At 40.0% G+C, this 20,869-nt stretch overlaps 3 protein-coding genes across 9 annotated transcripts; 1 reads left to right on the top strand and 2 right to left on the bottom strand.

Moving 5' to 3' along the window:
- Nucleotides 1-822: 822 nt before the first annotated feature.
- On the bottom strand, nt 823-1,214 carry LOC111066431 (metallothionein-2). The gene is made up of 2 exons (XM_022355035.2): nt 1,104-1,214; nt 823-1,037 (listed from the first exon to the last, which is right to left on the bottom strand). The coding sequence occupies exons 1-2, from the start codon at nt 1,126-1,128 to the stop codon at nt 937-939; spliced, it is 126 nt and encodes a 41-aa protein (XP_022210727.1). The 5' UTR covers nt 1,129-1,214; the 3' UTR covers nt 823-936.
- A 281-nt stretch (nt 1,215-1,495) lies between these two features.
- LOC111066430 (metallothionein-4) lies at nt 1,496-1,931 on the top strand. The gene is made up of 2 exons (XM_022355034.2): nt 1,496-1,607; nt 1,677-1,931. The coding sequence occupies exons 1-2, from the start codon at nt 1,583-1,585 to the stop codon at nt 1,784-1,786; spliced, it is 135 nt and encodes a 44-aa protein (XP_022210726.1). The 5' UTR covers nt 1,496-1,582; the 3' UTR covers nt 1,787-1,931.
- On the bottom strand, nt 1,880-19,895 carry LOC111066389 (signal transducer and transcription activator). Of its 7 annotated transcripts, none has more exons than XM_022354947.2 (10): nt 19,355-19,895; nt 8,501-8,947; nt 7,343-8,352; nt 6,800-7,276; nt 6,469-6,729; nt 6,192-6,392; nt 5,972-6,107; nt 5,288-5,435; nt 3,840-4,159; nt 1,880-3,237 (listed from the first exon to the last, which is right to left on the bottom strand). In XM_022354947.2, exons 2-9 carry the CDS (start codon nt 8,623-8,625, stop codon nt 4,130-4,132), a joined length of 2,388 nt encoding a protein of 795 aa, XP_022210639.1. In that variant the 5' UTR covers nt 8,626-8,947; nt 19,355-19,895; the 3' UTR covers nt 1,880-3,237; nt 3,840-4,129. The 7 variants fall into 7 exon arrangements, with proteins under 7 accessions (XP_022210639.1, XP_041452320.1, XP_041452323.1 ...); XM_041596386.1 differs by having other exon boundaries at nt 6,183-6,392; XM_041596389.1 differs by lacking the exon at nt 5,288-5,435 and having other exon boundaries at nt 6,067-6,107.
- Nucleotides 19,896-20,869: the final 974 nt, after the last annotated feature.

The raw sequence follows: 20,869 nt of genomic DNA on the forward strand, positions 1-20,869 counted from the left end.
GTTTTTTACTAAGACAACAGGCTTAATTATAAGTCTTTATTAGTCCTATAACTGGTGAAAATATCGATTTTGGGATTTTCGTTTTCAAGATAATTTAAAAAACGAGAAGGAACGTGGGAGTCGCTTCTATGGACGCGACTCTACTTTTATACCCGTACTCAGTCAGTATATAAATTTGTGATCTTATGAGCGAAATTTTGAACTACTCTTGTAGCATTGTGATATCACATGAGCCTGGAAACCAAATTTGGTTGCCCTAGCTCTTATAGTCTCTGAGATCTAGGCGGTCAACAAGACGGACAGACAGACAGACAGACAGACATGGCTATATCGACTCGGCTATTGATGCTGATCAAGAATATATATACTTTATGGGGTCGGAAACGTTTCCTTCTCTGCCTTAAACACAACCACTTTTACCACAATTCTAATATACCCCTTAGTTCTTTTTTGAGTACGGGTATACATAAAAACAAATTTTCGCGGGCACAATTCAAGCGCCAATTACAGCTAGGATTCGCATTTTAAAATTAGTTCAAATTAATATTTAAAATTCTTAGAAATGGTTTTGATTTCAACCAACAAATTATATATTGGCTTTTCAACGTTTCTGGTATGCACCCTACTTATACGTATAGTAATCAGATATTAGGGGACTGGACATGGACTTAGCTCGCTATCCTACTCAATAAGTCGTTATGGGGCTCATATTTATATTCCAACTGGCAGTGTAATAACTAGATATGTGCATATGTATGTATCCATATACATATGAATGTGTTCTTAAGCTTGTAATTCCAAAGAATAATTCATGTTATTAATTTGAACTAAAACATAATTTTTTATTTTATTTATCTTCAGATTTGCATTAGGATCAGTCGGAGATTTGGTAACTAATTAAGTACTATTCGTGCCACAACAATTGGCAGCACACAATCACTTGGCCTTGCAGCACTTGGCTCCTGTTTTGGCGGCGCATTGGCACTGGGTGTTGCCGGCACAGGTACTTCCGCATTGGCCCGATGTGCACTGGCAGTCTGTGAGTGAAGAATTCGTTGTATTAGAACTATGTATAATTTAAGAGTGTAGAATGTTGTACTCACTGTTTCCGCATCCTTTGCAAGGCATCTTGTTGGATTTATTTTTAATTTGACTGTTGAAAGCTACGACTGATTAAACCACTGGAACTTGTTTGATTCCCTTTGTCTGAAGAATGCTTCCTTTTATACCCAATCTGGAGCTATTGAAATTGTATGTTTTTGTAGTTTAGCTGCTGATTAGATAAGAAAGTCGTGTGCAGTTGCGCTCGTTCAGCGTGCGCAAAAAATTTTACGCGTTTTGTTGTACCCACGGAGATAAAGACGCTTTGCGCACGCCCCCCTGATAAGACCACAGATGAACACATCGACTGATTGGTGACCAGCAGGCTTCTCCTCTGGTGGTGTGCAAAGTCAAACAAACAATTACGAGTGCTATAAAACGACAGTGTCTCTCCTCTGGATGCATCAGAAAGCGTTTGCCAGCAGCAAAGTCCATAATTTCAAATTCTAAATCTTCAAAGAAATAATTCTAAAAACAAAAAATGGGTTGCAAGGCTTGTGGAACAAGTAAGTTTTTACACTTAAGATCAAATAACACAAAAATATTAAACCATTAACCATTAATATTAACCACAGACTGCCAGTGCTCGGCCACCAAGTGCGGAGACAATTGCGCCTGCAGCCAGCAGTGTCAATGCGCCTGCAAGAATGGACCCAAGGACAAGTGTTGTTCCACCAAAAACTAATAAGCAATATATGTAGCAGCTCCTCTGGCATAAAGTGATTTGTTGGCATTTAATAATAATATATAAACTGGATTAAAAAAAAAACAAACTGTGTTTTTAGTTTGAAAAATCAAATCTTTATTGGCCATTTTGACAAGAATAGTTCTTTAGTTGTTTCCCACAAATATATATTTCCAAACTAGACACACAATTAGCGCTTTTGAAATTACATTTAAAACACAATGTCAACATTTAAATACATTCAACTCATTTCCCAATATCAACGTTTGTTTCTAAACGAGCATTGCACATACATTGCACGTAACATAGTAGAAGTAGTACATACATACATACATTTACATATAAGAGTGCGCTCGGTTGTATCTGTGTTTCTTTTTGGGGAATGTGTGTGTGTGTGTGTGTGTGTAGTGTGGTGTGTGCTTGTGTGCGTTAGTTTTACAATTAAACATTAAAAACTTTACGTACACACAGATAAACATTTCGTTTTGCTCGAAATTCATTTTTTTTTACAAGATCAAATACAAAATCGCCTGACTCTTGGCATGTAAAATGTTTGAAAATATTTATTGAATTTTTTTTTGTTTTTATTTTTGTGGGCCTGTACTTAAGTCTTATAAAATTTTTACGGTTCATGGTACAAAGCTTAGTGTAGAATAGTGTAGTGTGTAGTGTAGTGTTGTATGTTGTTGTGTAGAAAAAATATTATTACGTTCTGTTTACTTTCTCATATATATGTATATATATATATCATACACCCATTAAACTGACTAAAGGCAATCGCATTTGTTGCATTTGAAATGCATTGCAAACTGTGCCCTGGACTCGCAAAACTCAAACTCAAAATTAAACAATTTAAAAAATATACATCGGTTCGGTTAGATTTTTTGCGCATTTTCAGCATTGGAAGCCAATAAAGGGGTAGTAGGGATGGGGTGGTTTCTCTCACATAAAGCATTTCACAATAATATGTAAATAATAATTAAAACTAAAACGCAGATACAATTTTCTTGCCTTGCTGCTTCACTTCGTTTAGCTTAGACCTTAACTCGAAAGTAGTTTAGTTGCTAAGATTTGATAGTTGGTTTAAAAATAAATCCTTTAAAATTACAAAATCAAAATCAAAAATTTAGATTCAACAAATAGTTACTCACTAACTAAATCGATTCTCTCATCACGATTCGTCGTAAAATTAATGCTTTGTCACACAGTATAGAAAAAAATAAACATATATCGCATCGTATCGTCTGTATAAAAAAAATATATATATGCATGTAGTGTATAAAAAACAAATAACATGCGAAACCCAAAAGTTTACACTTTCGATTAGATTACACATAATTATGATCGTAATAGATACAATTTATCTGCAGGGTGTTGTGTGTTTGGTGGTGTGGGGGCAATTTGCATGCATTGATTGCTCTTGGGTACAGTTGTTTATCGTTTCACAAATGCTGCAAGAACAGAATAGAATGGATTAAAACAATGTTCGATTAAATGATAAAACTAAAGACAATTTTCTATTCCATAATTGTAGCTGGTAGGTAGGGTATAGTGTAGGTACACGATTATAATTGTTGTATACATATGTATAAATATATAATCTATGTATCTATATAATCTGTGGTAGTTCTGTATGTAAATTCGTAAATTCATTCCGTTCCTGTACGTCTATCTAGTCTTACAATGCTAAACGGATCCTTGACCAGTGAAACCAGGCGTAGTACCATCCGGGGAGTCTATCCATCGATTCACAACTAGTACTCGTATAATTGCGTATAGCGTGAAACGGCAATTAACTTTTCAAATACATTTAACAACAAACGTTTAATATTTAGCATAATAAATATCTTATTTTTCGTAAAAATTTTCGGCATAGATCCGCACTCTGTATAACAATAATTGATGTATATTTTTAACTAAGACTCGATGCGTTCCTTGTTCGTTGTCTATTTTATTTTTATCTCTGAACAAAAATACAACTATTTGAGTGCACAATAATACTTTAAAAGGTGTGGAGGATAGGTACAAAATAAAAGAGCGTTCGAATACATACCAAAACTAAACATGCCACAACGATGCATTCCAAAACTCTTACAATAACATTTTAGGTAAAAACTTTACGATTCAAACTTTTTTAAAAAGCAGTTCCACGATGGCTGCCATTCGCTGCTGGTAGGGAGAAGGGGCATATATATATCATCTAGGTCGGGGCGGGGGCATCCACACGGCACACTTTCATTTGTTTATAAGATCTTTTGTTTATACATAGGTTCTATATATATTTTTATATATATATATATTTTTTTTTATAGTTTATACACATCGACAAAGTTCGTCATTGAATCAAAATCCGCCATAGCAAAGTCGCTGGAACTAATATCGTTGGTAGTAAAAATCATGATGATTTTTTTGTGTGTTGATAAAAATTAGAAGGAAAGAAAAATAAACATTAATAAAAAATATATATTGGTTGGAGAATATCGTGCAAATGTTCAAAATGGTTAGTGGGAAAGGAAAGATGTTTATGTGGGTTAGATTTTTGTGGCATAAATGTATAGATATGATATGGCAGAGAGTTGTAAAGCAAATGGAATGTTGTGCCCCTAAATTTATCTCTTTTTTTAACATTTACTTTTAACAACGATAACATCGAATTTGAGCATTTAGATTGCATGCAAAAAGATTACAACAGAAACAAGCGATCAAATAATTTATCAAGCATGTAAAACTGATCTTTTTTTTTAAATGCATGCAACAATTTGTTAAATTCAATTATTGCCAAACGCAATATCGTTGGCCTGCGCTGCACTTAATATTCTTAATATTAAAATTTAATTTTTTTATGTTGCTGCCTTGGCTGCTGGTTTCAGCCTAGAGATCTCAGATTTATAGGTGCATGATGGTGCTATTCTGCAAGCTGCGTTCATAGCCAAAATAAATAGAAAAAGGAGAATAGTAGAGAGCAATGGTTAGAGGAAAATCATTTATTTTTAATGCGAATTATTGCTTAATTTGTTGGCGTTTCGACCAATTCGCGGCTGAAAAAGTCTAAAAAGATAGCAATACTTTGAAAATAAACACACACAAAAAAAAATTAAAAATAAACAAGACATACAATTTGAGCTTATATACGATGTATGTATTTATCATCTCTGACGACTGAGCTAGCTATTGTTAGTAAAGTTTTGTGGGGAGCAGCAGCGCATCTGAAACTGATCTGATCTGATGAATGCGTGGATGTGGCTTTGCGTGGCGTGATGTGACGTGACGGGCGACGAGTGCTGCTGATAAAATGCTGGTAGTGGGTGTAATGAGCATGAACTGATTAATCCAACGATTTATTGAGGGGAAGGAATCAGCGTCTCAGCGAATCAATCAGGTGGAGAGAGAGAGAGAGAGAGCGAACAGCTTTAAGCAGTCAGCAGAAGAGGTTTTTTGGGTGGAATCTGATCGAGGAGCGTGATTTTTGGATGCGTAATATTTGTACTTAAATAGTTATACCTCGCAGCCAACCGAATCTACATCATTGCACGCACTTATAATGGTGGCCCTGATCTCATGGAATATGGGATCATCGGGTGATGTGCCCGCCACATATCTTTCTATGGCATCCGCCATAGTGCTATCATTCGAATCAGAGTCCTCATAGCTGTGTACACCAAAACGACAACCAGAAGAGCACCAAAATAAATCAACCGATGCATAAAATTAGAGAATGAAAATAAATAAAGAGTACAGTAAGTGGGGCTGTATTGTAATTAAATTAAATAAATTGGTAAACGGGGGCTGGGGGAGATTGAGAGCTCTGTAAAGAGCCCAGCTTGGGGATTCAATCATATCAGTTTTATTTACATAATTTCTCGGTAGGCTAAGCTTCTCGGTTAGTCAGGCAGAGTATTCTCCCCTTGCGTTTTTTTTTTTTCGAATTCAAAGTATTGCAATCTTAGTTAAACTTGTTTGACAAAATCATAAACAAAACAACGCAAAAGCAAAGCAAATAAAATTTATAGAAAGACCAATCACGGAGCTTCTCGTGGAGCGGTTAGATTTTAATAATTTTTTTTTTTCTGGGGGAGTGGGAGTTATATCATATTATATAATAGATTATTCTTCTTGTTGCGAAGTCAGTGATGCATGTTAGCTCTGTGTGTGTGTGTGTGTGGAAGGCCATGCAATGAAACTTACTTTCCCATGGACATGCTGCTATCCTGCGGTGGTGACGGTATGGGATGCTGTGGGGTCCCAATGATGGAACCATTACCCTCAATCGCATTGCGTACCTGTACGTGTAACGTGCTTTTCACATATCCCGGCGTGGGTTCTAAGCAAAATCAATATGACGATTAGCAAATAACACAAAAAAATGAATCCGACTGTGGGAGGGAAGATAATATACCATTCGTACCGGTAGAGCTCGTGTAGAACTCGCCAAAGGCTTGATCACGCTCTTGGGGCACTGCATTGGTATCGCTCGGATACAGAAAGCGCAGCATATTCAAATCGCGTATGCGTTCGGCCAGATTCAGGATCTGAAAATCACGTGCAGTCCATGGCGAGAGCATGGTAACCGATCCGTATTCATTCACATACGCAATAGTTACGCCACCTGCAATACAAAATTCATTAATAAATGTCTATCCATATATTTGTATAAATTATCCGTTTATGATCCAATCACCCACCCAGTTCACTGTCAGAGAAGCGCAACAGAAAGGTACCAATTCCGGTGGCCGAACGCATCAGATCATCTTGCGCCTTGGCCTTGTTGATGAAGCCCATAATGCAGCCGGCCTTCCACATGCCCATCAGATGGTCTTTGGTGAGTTTCATGATGGCAAAGAACCATTCCCAGAAGGTGAACTGGCGGTCGCTACGTAGCGGCTCCTTGCAGAACTGATTCCACGTAATATATTCACTGCGCTCACCGCGCTGCAGCTTCTCATCTAATCTCAGCAAATAGCAAGAGGAATTTATCAGTAAAAAATCACAGGAAAGCAAAGTTCTGGAACTCACAGAGAAAGTCCAGGTTATCCCTGGTGAGGGCCCGCTGTGTGCTCGACCCAAATTTGGTATTAAGCGCCACCGAGAGCATGGCCCAGGTCACCCGATCGGTGATCATAAACGGTTCCCGTACAATATCCGCAAAAGCATTGTCCCAGGTAATGGTGGCCCATGACTGTGGCTCCTGGTTGCCATGGACAATCACCACCACCGGCAACGACAGGGTCCACACACGTATCTGGTAATCGTTGACTGTGGTCGTCGCATAGAAGAACAGGGCAAACTTCTCGTCCATGACGCTCTCGGTGCCCTTCTTTTCGGCCCGCTTGATCTTCTTTAGCTGCATATTCCTGAAGCTGGCCGAGAAGACGTGGTTATTTTGTTGGTATTCCATGGTGCTGGAGCAGTTCTGTATTTCTCCTGAGGATTGCCCGGCCAGGGTGCTGTCCATTTGGGTGCCGCGGGTAACGAAACGATTGGCCTGAATCTCTGTAAACGGAGGGTGAGACGCAAACGGTTAGTTTATTGACGTCTCTAATGAAACACCATGCTTACCGGACATAATGATGCACTCAATAGTGGGCGGATTATTGTGTATACCCAATTGGGAGCCAATCAGCCAGCGCACGGAGGCCGCAAAGCGGGTATTGGTCTTCATAACCTGAGGCGGCTGTTTGTCCACAATGAAGGCGGCACAGACCAAATTCTTCTGTGAAGTTCTCACCCGCTCGAGCAGGTTGTTCAGTTCTGGCTCCTCATTGACGAGACGCACACGTAGGGTCTCCTTGACGGCCGCCAGCAGGTGGCCAATAAAGGATTCAAGCAGCTCGAAGCAACGCTGAATCTGGTCCAAAGCACCTTCATTGAAGGGTGCCCCATTGCCGGCCAGGGCCTGCTGACGACGCCAGTTATTCAGCTCGCTGATGATCTGCTCCTGCATCGGCTCGTAGGATAAATAGCTGCGGCACAAGGTCGTCACAATGGCCGCCTTCTCAGCCATCAGGCACTTGAACGCCTCCTCGGCGTTGGTCGAACCCGAGGAGTTCAGCACGTAGCTGTAGTTCTGGACCAGCATCTTCAGGGAGTTGCCGCAGTTGCTAAACTCGTTAAAGCACTGCATTATATGATGCTCGATTTCGAACAGCTCCATCTTGGCAGTGGCCATGCCCAGGGTCGTCACATTCCCACCGCCATTAGCGCCCACCACCGCATTGTGAATGACAGCCAAACCGCCGCCAACCGCTGGCTGAGCGGAAATCAGTTCGCTTTGATCCATATAGCCTGGATTGTTCATGTTGTAGGGACTGAGGGGCATCGATGGACCCGGTGTGGCCACACTCTGTTCCGTTGCTAGTTGCAGCTCCTTTTGCAATCCGCCGCGCAAATGCGTGTACAGCTCGAGGGCAGAGGTTCGCTGGATTTGAGTGCAAAGCTCCACCACACGGTACTTGAGTGCCTGATCGCTGGCCGTGCGCGTCGAAAGCAGCTTTTGTTGCAGATCCTCGTTGAACTTAAGGGCCACACGCTCAAGTTGCTCCGCAGAGTTTGGTGTTATCTGTTCGGACCTGTATATAGGGGGGAGTGGGATTTTAATTATTTGAATTTTTGTTTAAGGAATTTGCTGCTAATTTTACAACTGATCAATGCCCGAGTATTCCCATCCCATAATCGTCATCAACTGCTCTTCGTCCACCCACATTATGATCTACTCACATTATTCTGTCTTCGATCCAGGCCGCCAGGCAGAGACGCAGGTCAAAGAGACCCTTCTCATCGTAGTAGGCTGCCATACGAGCCTCGCAGTCAGCATGGCTGGAGATGCGCTTCCACAGGCTCATGCTCCTACCCGATGCTCCCTTTCTCTCTCTCTCCCTTTCGCTCTCTATTGATGATGTGATTTTCTTTTATTTGATTCGATTTGTGGGATGAGAGTGTGGATGCTTTTTTGTTTTTGTTCTGTTAAGCTGGCACACAGCTGAATATGGATATTTTTGGATATATTTTTTCAGTTTTCAGTTTCGCTCCCAACGTCCGGCAGACTTCCAACAAGCAAATGAGTCTGAGTCGTCCATAAAATGCAATCGTTACATGCAAACGATATCTGCGCTCTGTTTTTTGATTTGGTTTTTGGTTTCGATTGATTTAGAATTGTTAAGGAAACTATAAATACACAAGCATATGGGTACATTTTTTGTGATAAGTGCAAGATGTTAGCCAAGGTTGATAATGGAACCCCCCGCCCCATATAAATATTATATTGTAATGCTATTGAGTGCAACCAAAAAATACATAGGTGGGGGCGATAATGAGTCTGATTTTTAATGTTTAAGTGTACGGATTAATGAATGTGATATTTGATATTTAATACTTTTCCCATTTTCATTACTGTATGTCGCCCTCAAAGATTATTATCAGCGTATAATCTTCTACCTACGCCTACTCTTTGCCTATGTGCTTTTCTTCCCCGTTACTTTGCTCGACAGTTGTACTTGCCATTAAAGCGAAGTGCAGGAGAGAGCGAAATGTGCGTCATGTCTTATCAAATGCCTATTCCGCCAACTGTACTGCATTCGAGTGAGTGAATCGTAAAAAATTGAATATAGCCCAGGGAAAAAATAACATTTCAAATAATTGACAAAAAGAAATCATTATCATTTAGAATCTAATGAAAATTGCATCATTTTTTTCCAAAGAAAAATATCCTTAATTAGATAATGGAAATGGTTAAATAAAGTAGAAATATTTATAGAAGGACATTTAAGCAATAGAACATCATCATTATCGTTTATAGGCGCTGTAAAATAATGAATGAATTTTTGCGCAGAAACCCAGGTTTAGGGTTTTACCAGGGTTTCAACCTCTAATTACCATAACAGAAACACACGAAAAAAACAACAACAAAAACAACCTAAATGGGCAATAGCAATATGGCAAAACGTAGAGCAAACAACTCGCACGCAAGTGGGAAAGCAAACAAATACAAATACGAGTATAAACAGAAATACAGAACGAGAGACCACCGATTCGATGGGGTGGAATTCTAGACGATGGTCGGGGTCGGACGGACCAACAGGTGTGAAATTAAATTGCAGCAGGCAGGCAGGTCGGATCCATGGGGAATATGATTCTTTATAGCCATGCTAAATAGCGATGATAAGGGGCCAGCAGGACATCTCTCTCTCTCTCTCTATGGACTGTTTTTTGTCGTCAAAACGTGACCCAAGCCCTAAACCCAGAGCAAAAGCCAAAGCCAATGCGACTGCCACTCCGAAGCGTGTTTGCTTTTGTGGTCGATACGCTAATTTCTGTAGTTATCCAGAAAAAAAGGCCAACAACAGAACGAGACTCGGCTCGGACCGGCTTGGCTTGGCTCACGTAGCAAATATGAATGGCCATTCCAGAGAGCAGAGCAAACAAGAGATGAAAACGAGGCAAAACCAGTCGAAAAGAGCAGCCCAGAAGCAGCAACAACGAAATTAGATAAGGATCTAATGACTGGAAACACAGCCCGAAAATGCAGCCCAAACAAAAGGGACAAAAACCTACAACCAAGAAACCAGAAATCAGAAAAATAAGTAAAGAAAAATGAAAACAGGTCGTGGCTTTTTGATACCTGTGCCTCTCTCTCTCTGCCCCAAGAAACAACAAAAATCGGATGTGCGGCTCACTTAACGATGATCACAACTAACCAAAAAAAAAAGAGAGAGAAGAGTAAGAGTCCCAGTTCCAGGCCTTAGGTAGTCTCCGGGACGAACGATTGTATCTTTCCACCACACACAGGTTTCGCTCTATTCATAAATTTGCTTGCTGCTGCTGGCTGCCCTTCGGACTCGTTTTTTTTTTTAGTTCGAAAAACCAAAGTAGTTCAAGGTTTTCTTGGCCGTCTAATATGCCAAGTCAGTCGGATAGCAGCCACGGACAAAAGTTGGTACAAAGTTTTTCCCTTCAATATTTTGCTGGCACTAACTTTTCAACTCCACGTCCCGCACTTTCCGCTCTTCTTATCAGCACTAATGTTTATTGGCTGTCTAATGAAACGAGAGATCGATGCAGCCAGCCAGCAACAGCAGCAGCCGTCGCACAAATTTTAAGGTTATCAAGGTGAAAAACTCAACAAAAGTAAACAGCAAACAACTGAGAAAACTCTGGGCACCGCTTCTTTTCAATGGAATTTCCGTTCTCCAGCTGATCCCCCACCAGTGTGCGTTATCTGAGGGCCCTTTCCGCCTGGCTGCTGTCAGGTGGCAAAATGAAAACAGATTGTTTATAAACAAATAAAGGATCGTTTACAAAAATCAAAGCACACAAACAAACACAAAAATTTGTCGCCGTAAATATAATATTTTTGATAGTTTACCCAGCGCCTTTAACGATCAATCGAAGGAACACAACTGAAGATCCCAATAGGTTGACTCTGTGCTTTTATATTGCCTATGATAAGACTCGACTTTCTGCCGAGAGCGAGCAAGAGTTGTACAATTTTATGAAATGATATGAAAATTACCCCGAAGTAGTTAGAATAATCGAAGTTTGCTGGAAATTTGGCATATTATATATACTTCACTCTGCATTTTGATAAGAGGCCAGGCCAGGCCATCTGCCGCCCCTGTTGGCCAAAAGTCAGTTTGATGAATCAGTTGCCGTGAAAGATTGTGCTCGAGGATTAGGTGGGACAGTCAAGCCCTTATCAGGTAAGTTTTTGCAACACTTTGAATGGCTTTTTAGTGATTCCATGGAAGAGCTAGCCAACGTTTAGTCTAATTTTTTGGGTTTTTATTAGGAATATTTTTGGAAATACTGTAGTAAAAACACAAAAAAAAAGTCTATATGAACAATAGTAGCAGACCATTTGATTCGTTCGTTTTTCTTTTGGTACATACATATATTGTACTATGAAATGTCGGCTAATGGCATAATTATGCAAATATTTGGCACAAAGAGAATTCCATTCATAACAATATAATATATAATTAGAAGGGGCAACACAGGGGTATTATCAACGAAAATACCCATGCGTGGGGGCAATAATTAAAATTACCCACAAAATATATACGAATATGTGTACGGATGAGCGCCCTCCACCTTTGGAGCACAAGGAATTCCCTTCAGCGTGAAAAAATGTAGGCGCGAGTCTCGTCACTGGGGGATCATTAACTGTTGCCGTTCCATTTTCCAGTCGTTTCCACTCTACTCCAATTTCGAACTTATCTTTCGCAACAGTCCAATTCTCAGAGAGCCACATGCGTACCATACACTGAGAAAAAATAAAGCACACTTTTGGATATTCCCATATGGGAAACACTTGAAAAGCAAAATCCCTTGGGTCGATAACAATACTTAAACCCAAGAGATTTAAAACAAGAACATTTTTCGTAAAATAAAAAACTTCACAGATTAATAATGTATACGATTTTTAGCCACATTCCAAGACCTTTTCTCAAAAAATTTCTAAAGATCAGTAAAATGTTGTATTTCGCTCTGACCCACAAGAATTTATTATCATTAGAACCAACCACTTTACGTGCTATCGCATTTCGAGCAAATAGTAATAGTAGATAACCAAAGCAGATTTCTCTTCTACAGTGGAACGGTGCTACTCTTATACTAGTTATGACATTAAAGTTTAATGATTAAACGCGTGGATTTAGTATATGAGCTATTCAACGAATCAAATATTTCCTTAGTATTTTCACTCTTTGAACTTAAAGTTGTAAACTACAGCAACATGGAGGGGGAGAGCTACTGTGACCTTTGGCTAAATACAGTTATAATATTGCAGACTTCCACCAGTAACTTGTACCGAATCATCACTCACTACCGATAGAAATTAACGAAATTAACAAAGAATTAAACGACTATCCATCAATAAACGAACCCTTGTCAAAGCGGACCAAAAAAAAATCTCATTAGGTTCGAAGTTCGGAGGTTTGGGACGATTCAAGTTTTGGTAACGCTCTCCGCACGAGTGCCTCAATGAAAACAGAAAACAAAATACAAAATAAAATAACAAAAACTTCCAGACAGACGCGCTAACGAAAAAAAGAAAACAACAAAAAATGTAGCGGCTTCTTTTATTTAACTTTTGTTATGGACTGCTAAAAGCGCAAAATGTATTTATTTTGAGCTGCGAAACGATGTGGTATGATGATGATGTGGAGGATGTAGAGGAGCATCGCAGATCAAAGCAGGGCAGGGCAGGGGAAACAAACATATATTGACGATAAAACTTTATTCCGTTGCGGTCGCGCAATCGCCAGTAGAAGGGTCCCTCTCGGGGTCCCAGTGCCACAACAAAAGCCGCGATAACCGGTAGTTAGATGGGACCCACAACACACAAAAACACACACAACATTCGCGATTTATAGCTCTCAATAGAATGTGTCTGTGTGTGGTGTGAGCGGGAAAGGTAGATAGCGGTTGGATTGAGGATGGGGCCACGGCGCAGATCAGAGGTGGAGTGCAAAATCATTTATTTACTTAGTTGCAGCCGCAAAATGTTAGACAATATTATTTACAAGCTGTCATAAATGTTCACAAACACACAGAGGGTAAAAGAAAACTTTAAAAGAAATAAAAATTCCCCTCAAAATGTCTGGGGAGGTGTGGGCCTCAGGGGGTTAAAAACGTGTATACAACAGAGAGACCACAAAGCACGTCACACATTCACAAACAGACATACACACACACTCGCATACGTAACACCAAGCGAAACAAATGTGTAACGAAGCTTTTTTGTTTTGTTTTAATACCCTTCCAGAGATGTAAAAGCTTATGAAAAAAGGAAGGCAGTGTGTGCGAATGAGATAAATATACAAGCGATGGAAGCAGTCCAAATAGCCAGCAAAATTGGCAATACGCAAGCTTCAATGCTCCCCCGTCATGCACACGACATATACATATTTTGTTGTTTCATAATAGGGAAACTTTTTGTTGTATCTTTTGGCATGTGCGTAGAACAAATCTCAAAGAAATGACTGCATGATTGGAAGAAAGTGTGTATATACTCGTTTAATTTAATTAGCCTTAAAAGACCCATATTTTATATGTTCTTTTTAGGGCGTACTCTTGTTTATCTTGTACCACTGATCCACTAGAGCACATTCTAGTTGACGTTGATACACTGCAAAAATTTCCCATAAGCGAACGGACATCGCAGTGAACCCAACATAGTCCGAGAATGCGAATTTGCTTAATGTCAATCACCTCGCACTGCTAGGGTATATTATCTTCGGCGTTTCCATCATCCATTTTTTGTCTTAAACGCCTGTTGTGTAGTATACTCGTGTGTATAAATTCATTTCGATTTCTCGGCCCCGAAAAATGTTTTCAGTTGCAAAACTTGAATTTGCATTGACGTCTATCTTTTTTTCGGCGCTGGTTCGGCGAATCGCCGTTAACCCAATGCATATAATACATACAAAAATTCTGAAATACATGAAGCATCGGTATTTTCTTTGCCCAAAAATAAGATGCAGCTTGAAAAGGAACGGAAGCTGTTACCTAATGGATTCTCAGAGAATTGATAATACAAATATATACTATTTATGCGCTCTAATGATATGACGCTGACCAAGAGCTAAGTGAACCTTTTTCGCCACCCAATCCAAAAATCAAAACAATAACCTTGAAATGCAAAGAAAGTGAATTGTTTTTGCTGTTGTTGCACTTGCACTTGCATTTGCAGTTTCAGTGGAAACTGAACTGGTTTAGCCACTTTTTACTTTGTCTGATGCATCCGTTTGTGTATCGCCTCGTATCGCTATGCAAAATCGGAAAAATCTTGGAAAAAATACAACTCAATTGAATATTGCGGGGAAAACCCAGCGCGCTTTATGTGTGTGCTTTCTCAATTAGCTGTGAATATTGCTTATGAGATGCATACATATATAAATACATACATATGTATACATATTATAGCACATTAAAATACGTTCAATAGATTGTTGACTTTGCACAATGTGTACAGTCACGGACAAAAGGACTTTCCCAGCACGTTCTCTGCAAGTAATGTAGCTGCATTATTGTGCATAATTCCACAATCGCAGTACAATAAAAGTTTATTTGCTTTAGAGACCTCCATGATCCATGATGTTCTTAAAATTGCTGGTTAACAAGAGAAATGTATGAAGGGTTATGATTGTTTATTTATTACCATTCAATGCCTGAAGCCAAAGTTAAACTTCTGTATAAATTTGAAAATTTTCTATTATTTTTTTGTATGCTAAGATTATTTTTAAGACTTTATATTTCTTTATTGGAATTAAATATTAATGTTTAAAGACTCAAATATTATTTAAAATTGGCTTCAGGGGTAAGCATACTTTTTTGAAGGACTGTATGGGACTGACACACGCTCCCGGTGGCCGGCCAGCTGCTCGCTCTGCCCACACACAAATTGTTATTGCTGCCGTTTTGGCAAACAAAAAGGCGAATCGAAAACAAACAGAGAACCGCAGAGAGGCATAGAGAGGCGGCGTAGCTGGGAGAATTAGAAGAATTGGGTGGGAGAACAAAGTAGCAGTAGACCGAAATGCAATATTTAGCTCTGTGAATAATGCTGACACCCATTGCCGGACACCAAAGAGTCAGGGCATTGAAAGCCTCTTAGATAAGACATTTGATGATGACTCAGCCAACAACACTGCTCCAGAGTTAACAGAGCCACAGAGTGTATTAGATCTCCATATACATCGGTATCTATGTACATATGTATCTACATGTGCTGCAAAACGGTCTCTTGCAGATACAATTTGAGTTTAAATCCCGAAAAGTAGTACGCATACAAGAATAATTTTCAAAGGTTTATTCTAGATTTGCTGTTTCTGAAAAATATTGTTATCTTCTGTCCATAAACAAGTTAGAATCAGATACACAAAGATATACCGCTCTCCTCTCCACCAAAAAATGATTTTTCATTTCAACTGAAAAGCTTTTTTGGCTAGTGGAAAGTTTTATGGCAGCAACGTACGCGCTGCTGCTGATAACCGCCAGTACGTTTACTGTAGTGCGGAAAGAACAGATAAAAAGTGTGTAAGGCAAAGGTACTGGCGCAATCACAGTGGGCACTCGACATGTGGGAACTGGGAACCGCGACAGTTGTTCACAAGACACTGGGTGGCATAAATATTTACTAAAAGAGTCGGTCCGTCCATCGGTCGGTCAGTCGTTGTTTGTTCCATTCCAGAATGTTGCATGACATGGTCATATTTGTTATGGTTCTTCGGACCTTACCCCATTCCTAAGGACCACAATATAACTCCCATTGGGGAGCCCCGACCAAAGCTCCCCAGAGTTCTGGATGAATGTGTGGAGTTGTTTCTTGCTTGAGGCTTTTTGCTGCTTCGACATTTTGTACTTTTTGTTATTCAATTTTTTATAAGCAACACGAATACATTCACACACAACAATTCGTATACGAGTATACGCGGAGTAAGCATGCATGATGCCCGATGCGCGCACGTACATACTCGTATGTATGTACATACATACGTACAATTTGTGCCGTTTGTGGTATTGTTTTTGCACTCATAAATGTTTAATAAGCATGTATTTGTATACACAACACATGCTTGTCTGTAAACGGGTGTCGTGCCTGTGTGTCTGTGTGTGTGTACGAGTTTTTGCCGTACAGTGGAGTGGGGGTGGAAGGCGACACCGCCGCACAAACCAAGTGTTATTTAAGTAATCATTTATCGTTGCTGCTACTCGCCTGACATTTTGTACGATGTTTGTCGGCTTTCGTTTCGGTGTGATCCCAAATGCGCGATTACGTGCAGTGGGCAGGGGCATGAGGCATGGGGCATTGGGTATATTGGGAAAATGCAATGCGCTGCTGATCATACAATTGGGAGGAGAAATATATATGTAACTATGATATACAAAACATGAGATCACTGCCATTCCTAACCTAGGATCTCGCTATCTCGTTCTGCCCTTTAGTCCTAATGAACGAGTATCCTCTCTGAAGAGAGCACCTGTTTCAAATAAGTTTAGAAATCGAATGATCATCGAACATACATATACATATATGCGTGCTAAACGTCTTATTATTTTCTGCCATATTTGGGAGGATTGAAGATTTTCTTAATGGTTTTTTGTTTACGAATTTTGTTGCTGATGTCGCCTTCAAGAAATGATCTTAAGCTTTTTGATAAGATGGAGGAAACTAAAATCGATCCGAAAAACAAAGAAGACCCCTGCAAACGTCTCTTATAATTTTGGTTGACATAAGCCACCGAATATATTTTGATCTAAGACGACTTATCAGCGATGAGTAATTTTGGTGGAATGGTCTGTAATATTTGCTGCTGATCCCCTTGACATTTTCGATTAAAAAAAAATTAAAATAAAATTTTAAAATTCTCTTATCATTTTGCTGACAAATTATTCATGTTTTTATGCTAATTCAAGAAACCCGAACTGTCATCATAACATGACAGATCTCACAAATATATAATTAGTATGACATTAAAGAACATATTTCAACCTGGGTAACCTGGTAATAAATTCGGTTTGATGGTCTGTCGTTTTTAATATTGCTTGCCTGGAGATTTAGAGACATTTTGGTGACCAAATTAGCATAATTCAACAAAAATCGGTCTAAGCTCAATCTTGTGTCAACTTGAAAAAATCTAGTATAGTCTGTTGCTCCTTTGCAAAAAATAATGATCAGCAGAGATCATCAGGGTTCAGGGTATTAAGGTGCGTTATACATTATATTGGACAGCTGAAACAGCAATTTCGATTGCTAAAATTTTGATTTACGTTTTGTTATCCAATTTCTTTTGGAGTCATAAATGGGTGTCACGAACTGTCTGATCTTTTCTAGTCGTCAAAGTAGTCGCTCAAATAGATGTTGCAGCTGTCGTTTTTTCTGCTGCAGAAATTATTTCTTTCTATCATTAAAATTATAAGGAAAAAAAATGGACCACAAGAATCGAATACGTGATTTTTGAGCTTTATATATTTTTACTTTACGCTGCCCCGGGATTGATTTAAAAGCAGCATAAGCCACCGCCTGATAAACTGAAAGTTATTTGTGTAAGTACAGCAGATCCTCGTCAGCACAGCGCGATCGCATTAGCGCTGGTGGTAAAGGGCAGTGCTCCACTTACATTTATACATATGTATGTATGTATACACAAACATCTGCGGCCAGAACTATTAAATGCAACGCAATTAATTAGCTCGTGATAACAAATTGTCAGTGTAAGAGAGTACAAAAGAGAGAGAGAGAGAGGCTGCTCGCGATAAGAAAGAGAGCAAAAAATTCTGCCAAGGACTGGGTACTATCGTAAATTCAAGTGACAAAAATAGCTTTCTGTAGATTTACTTGTAACAAAAATAAAGAAAGATCGTTTAAATATATAGCAGAATTATTCATTCCATGGATATTATACAAAATCCTGTGAATATTTGGTAAACACCAATATTTAAAATGCTGATCACAGACGAAAAGAATGCCTTCTAGGAAGTCTAACAAAGGAAAATCATGCTTATCGCATCTCGTATCTATTAAACCACCTATTGGCGACGATTAGGCCAGGCCAGGCCAGGTCAGGCCAGAAGACAGCAGAGGGAGGGGAAAGGGATTTTTGTAGATTTCAGGTCTACCAGCGGGACAAAAAGGGGTTAAGGCTCGCGCAACGTCATTGCCACGAACCGTCGTCCGCTGACAAGAGTAATTTGTCCAAAATGGAAAGAGGTGGACAGACCAGGCCAGACCTGGCCAACAAGTCACTGGACGACGCCGTCGGTGACGGCGACGTGTGTGCGCGCAACACACGTTGAAAGGGGAAAACAAGAGGAAGACGAAGAGGAGAGAATGAAGCAGAGATAAAAGTGTTGAGCGCGCAGAAGTCGCGACAGCGACAGCAACAGCAACGTACGTATGAAAGCAAGAGTAGCATGTGAATATGAGGAGCATGATAGGGCGATAGACGGGGAGGTAGATGCAGAGGTAGAGGTAGAAAGGGAGCCCCTTCAGTCAACCAGCAGTGCGATGTAAGAGCGAGAGAGAGCGAAGCTAATATATACCCCCGATTGTACTGTGGTGTTCATGTGTTGTTGTTGTTGTTGTTATTTTGTGCTATTGCACTCGAAATTCTTTTTGCCTTTGTTTTTATGGATTTTCCAGGAAATATAACCATGAACGAAGATGGCCACAGCAATGGCAACGGCAGCGACATGCGCTGCCAACAACAATAAGAAACAGGAGCGCTGTATGTATGTATGTACCTATCTATAAACCATTTCCATGTGCATTCGGATGTGTGTGTATACAAAATATAAAAACTTCAAGTGGAAACACATGATTTTTCATGGGTCAAAGAAAACACGATTTGGTCGACGTCTTAAAATACAATTTTGGAAACTTTCAGACAATTAAACACATTCTGCGCAAAATGCTGCATCCCGCCCACAGTGCGGCGCATCGCATCGCCTCGAAGAACTGCAGCAAACGTAGACGTCGCTGCCTGGGAAGTCCTCCCACACATACACAAACACGCACGAGCGTGGCGGGCCCCCGAATCCCCCGCATTGGAATGCTCTTTTTTTTCTATTTACCTTTTGGTGCACACCAACAAAAGAACAGCCAGACAGTCTAGAATGTGTAAACACGTACAGGTCGCGGCCTTTGATTGTATGGGTATTTGGCGGCGCTGTTGCTTTCGATATTTTTTGTTGTTATGTATTTGCTGTTTTATTTTTAAATCGTGCACACACACAACTCCCGTACGAACACACACACACACACACCTCTCTTCCGTTCGGCTTCTTTGGATATCTCAGTGTCCTCCGGTATGAAAAAGCAGCGCCGGCACACGCCTTAGAAGAAGTATTTCGACGCAAAAATCGAAAAGGACACTTGAAAATGGATGCAACTTGTTGGCAAACTTGAAGGACTTTGACTCTGCTTGTTGCGCGAATGGCCGCCCGAATATTAATATTTCGTGAAATTTATCAACTGCTCTGTTTATATACTTTTTTATTTGTTCAAAATGTTTCTATTGTTCGACGACGCGCACAGTTCAAAAAGATAATTCTGAATTCAGAAAAAATTCGATAGGTGTTGTGTTGTTTACAGGGCGGCGAAAATATTTGTGAGAAATAGCGATTTATGTTCCCATTAGAGATGTTAAAACTGATATTTCGATGTATCGATATATTTTTTAATGTTGCCGACGCATGTTTCTAGAAAACGTGCTGCCGCAAGGTAAAAAAAAGGTGTGCAGAATAGGCGAAACGGCCAGAAAATACAACGCATGCAAGGCAAAATCCACCCTAATTCTTAATATACTGTGGAGAAGCTTCATTTTTGCGTTGCACACTCATGTTTCAGGCGATGTATCGATTTCTGCTAATCGATACCCGTTATTCATTTGTTTATAAAACAATTTGCGTTTCTGCGAATTACCTCAATTTATGTTCGAAGCGTATTTATAAATATTTAACAGCTTGAGAGCATGTGAGAAACTGTTGCGGTACAAGTGGAACAAGTTGGCGCTTCCTCCTATGAGACGTACACTGTATGTGTGCACACACACGCATATACATATATACACACTTGTAGCCCATGTCTTTCCGTATAATTAATTACAATTAATTGATTAGCCCCACAAGAAGCCAAGGCTAACCACTGCCACTGCGTTACACTGCTCAGAAGGAACCCTTCCCCTCACCGACATTCCTCCAGTGCTTTCACCTGTTGTGCGCAGCAACAAGCCAACGCAAATCTCGCCCCCGTATCATAGGTCTGGAATCTTCTCGGGAGCCGCTGGGCGAAGCAACAGGGGGGCGGTGGGTGTGACTCGCAAAATCAATAGTCATTTAAAAATTTACGCCTGCATTTTTGCAGCCATCTCTCACCTTTTGTTGCGTCCCTTTGATGCGTTTTGGTTGAACCCTTTGACTAGCGGCCGCGGAGGCAGGAGAAACACTTTTGGGCCGATATGAAGACCGCATACGGGACGCGGAATTGTGTTCGTCGCAATTATTTAATTTGGCAGGCACTCTACTTGTTAATTTTTTTAAATCACAATTTGTTTAGTTTAGTCAAGGAGCAGTGTGACCCTCAGAAAT

This window comes from Drosophila obscura, unplaced genomic scaffold, assembly GCF_018151105.1.
Source record: "Drosophila obscura isolate BZ-5 IFL unplaced genomic scaffold, ASM1815110v1 contig_150, whole genome shotgun sequence".
In the NCBI taxonomy this organism is placed as follows: domain Eukaryota; kingdom Metazoa; phylum Arthropoda; class Insecta; order Diptera; family Drosophilidae; genus Drosophila; species Drosophila obscura.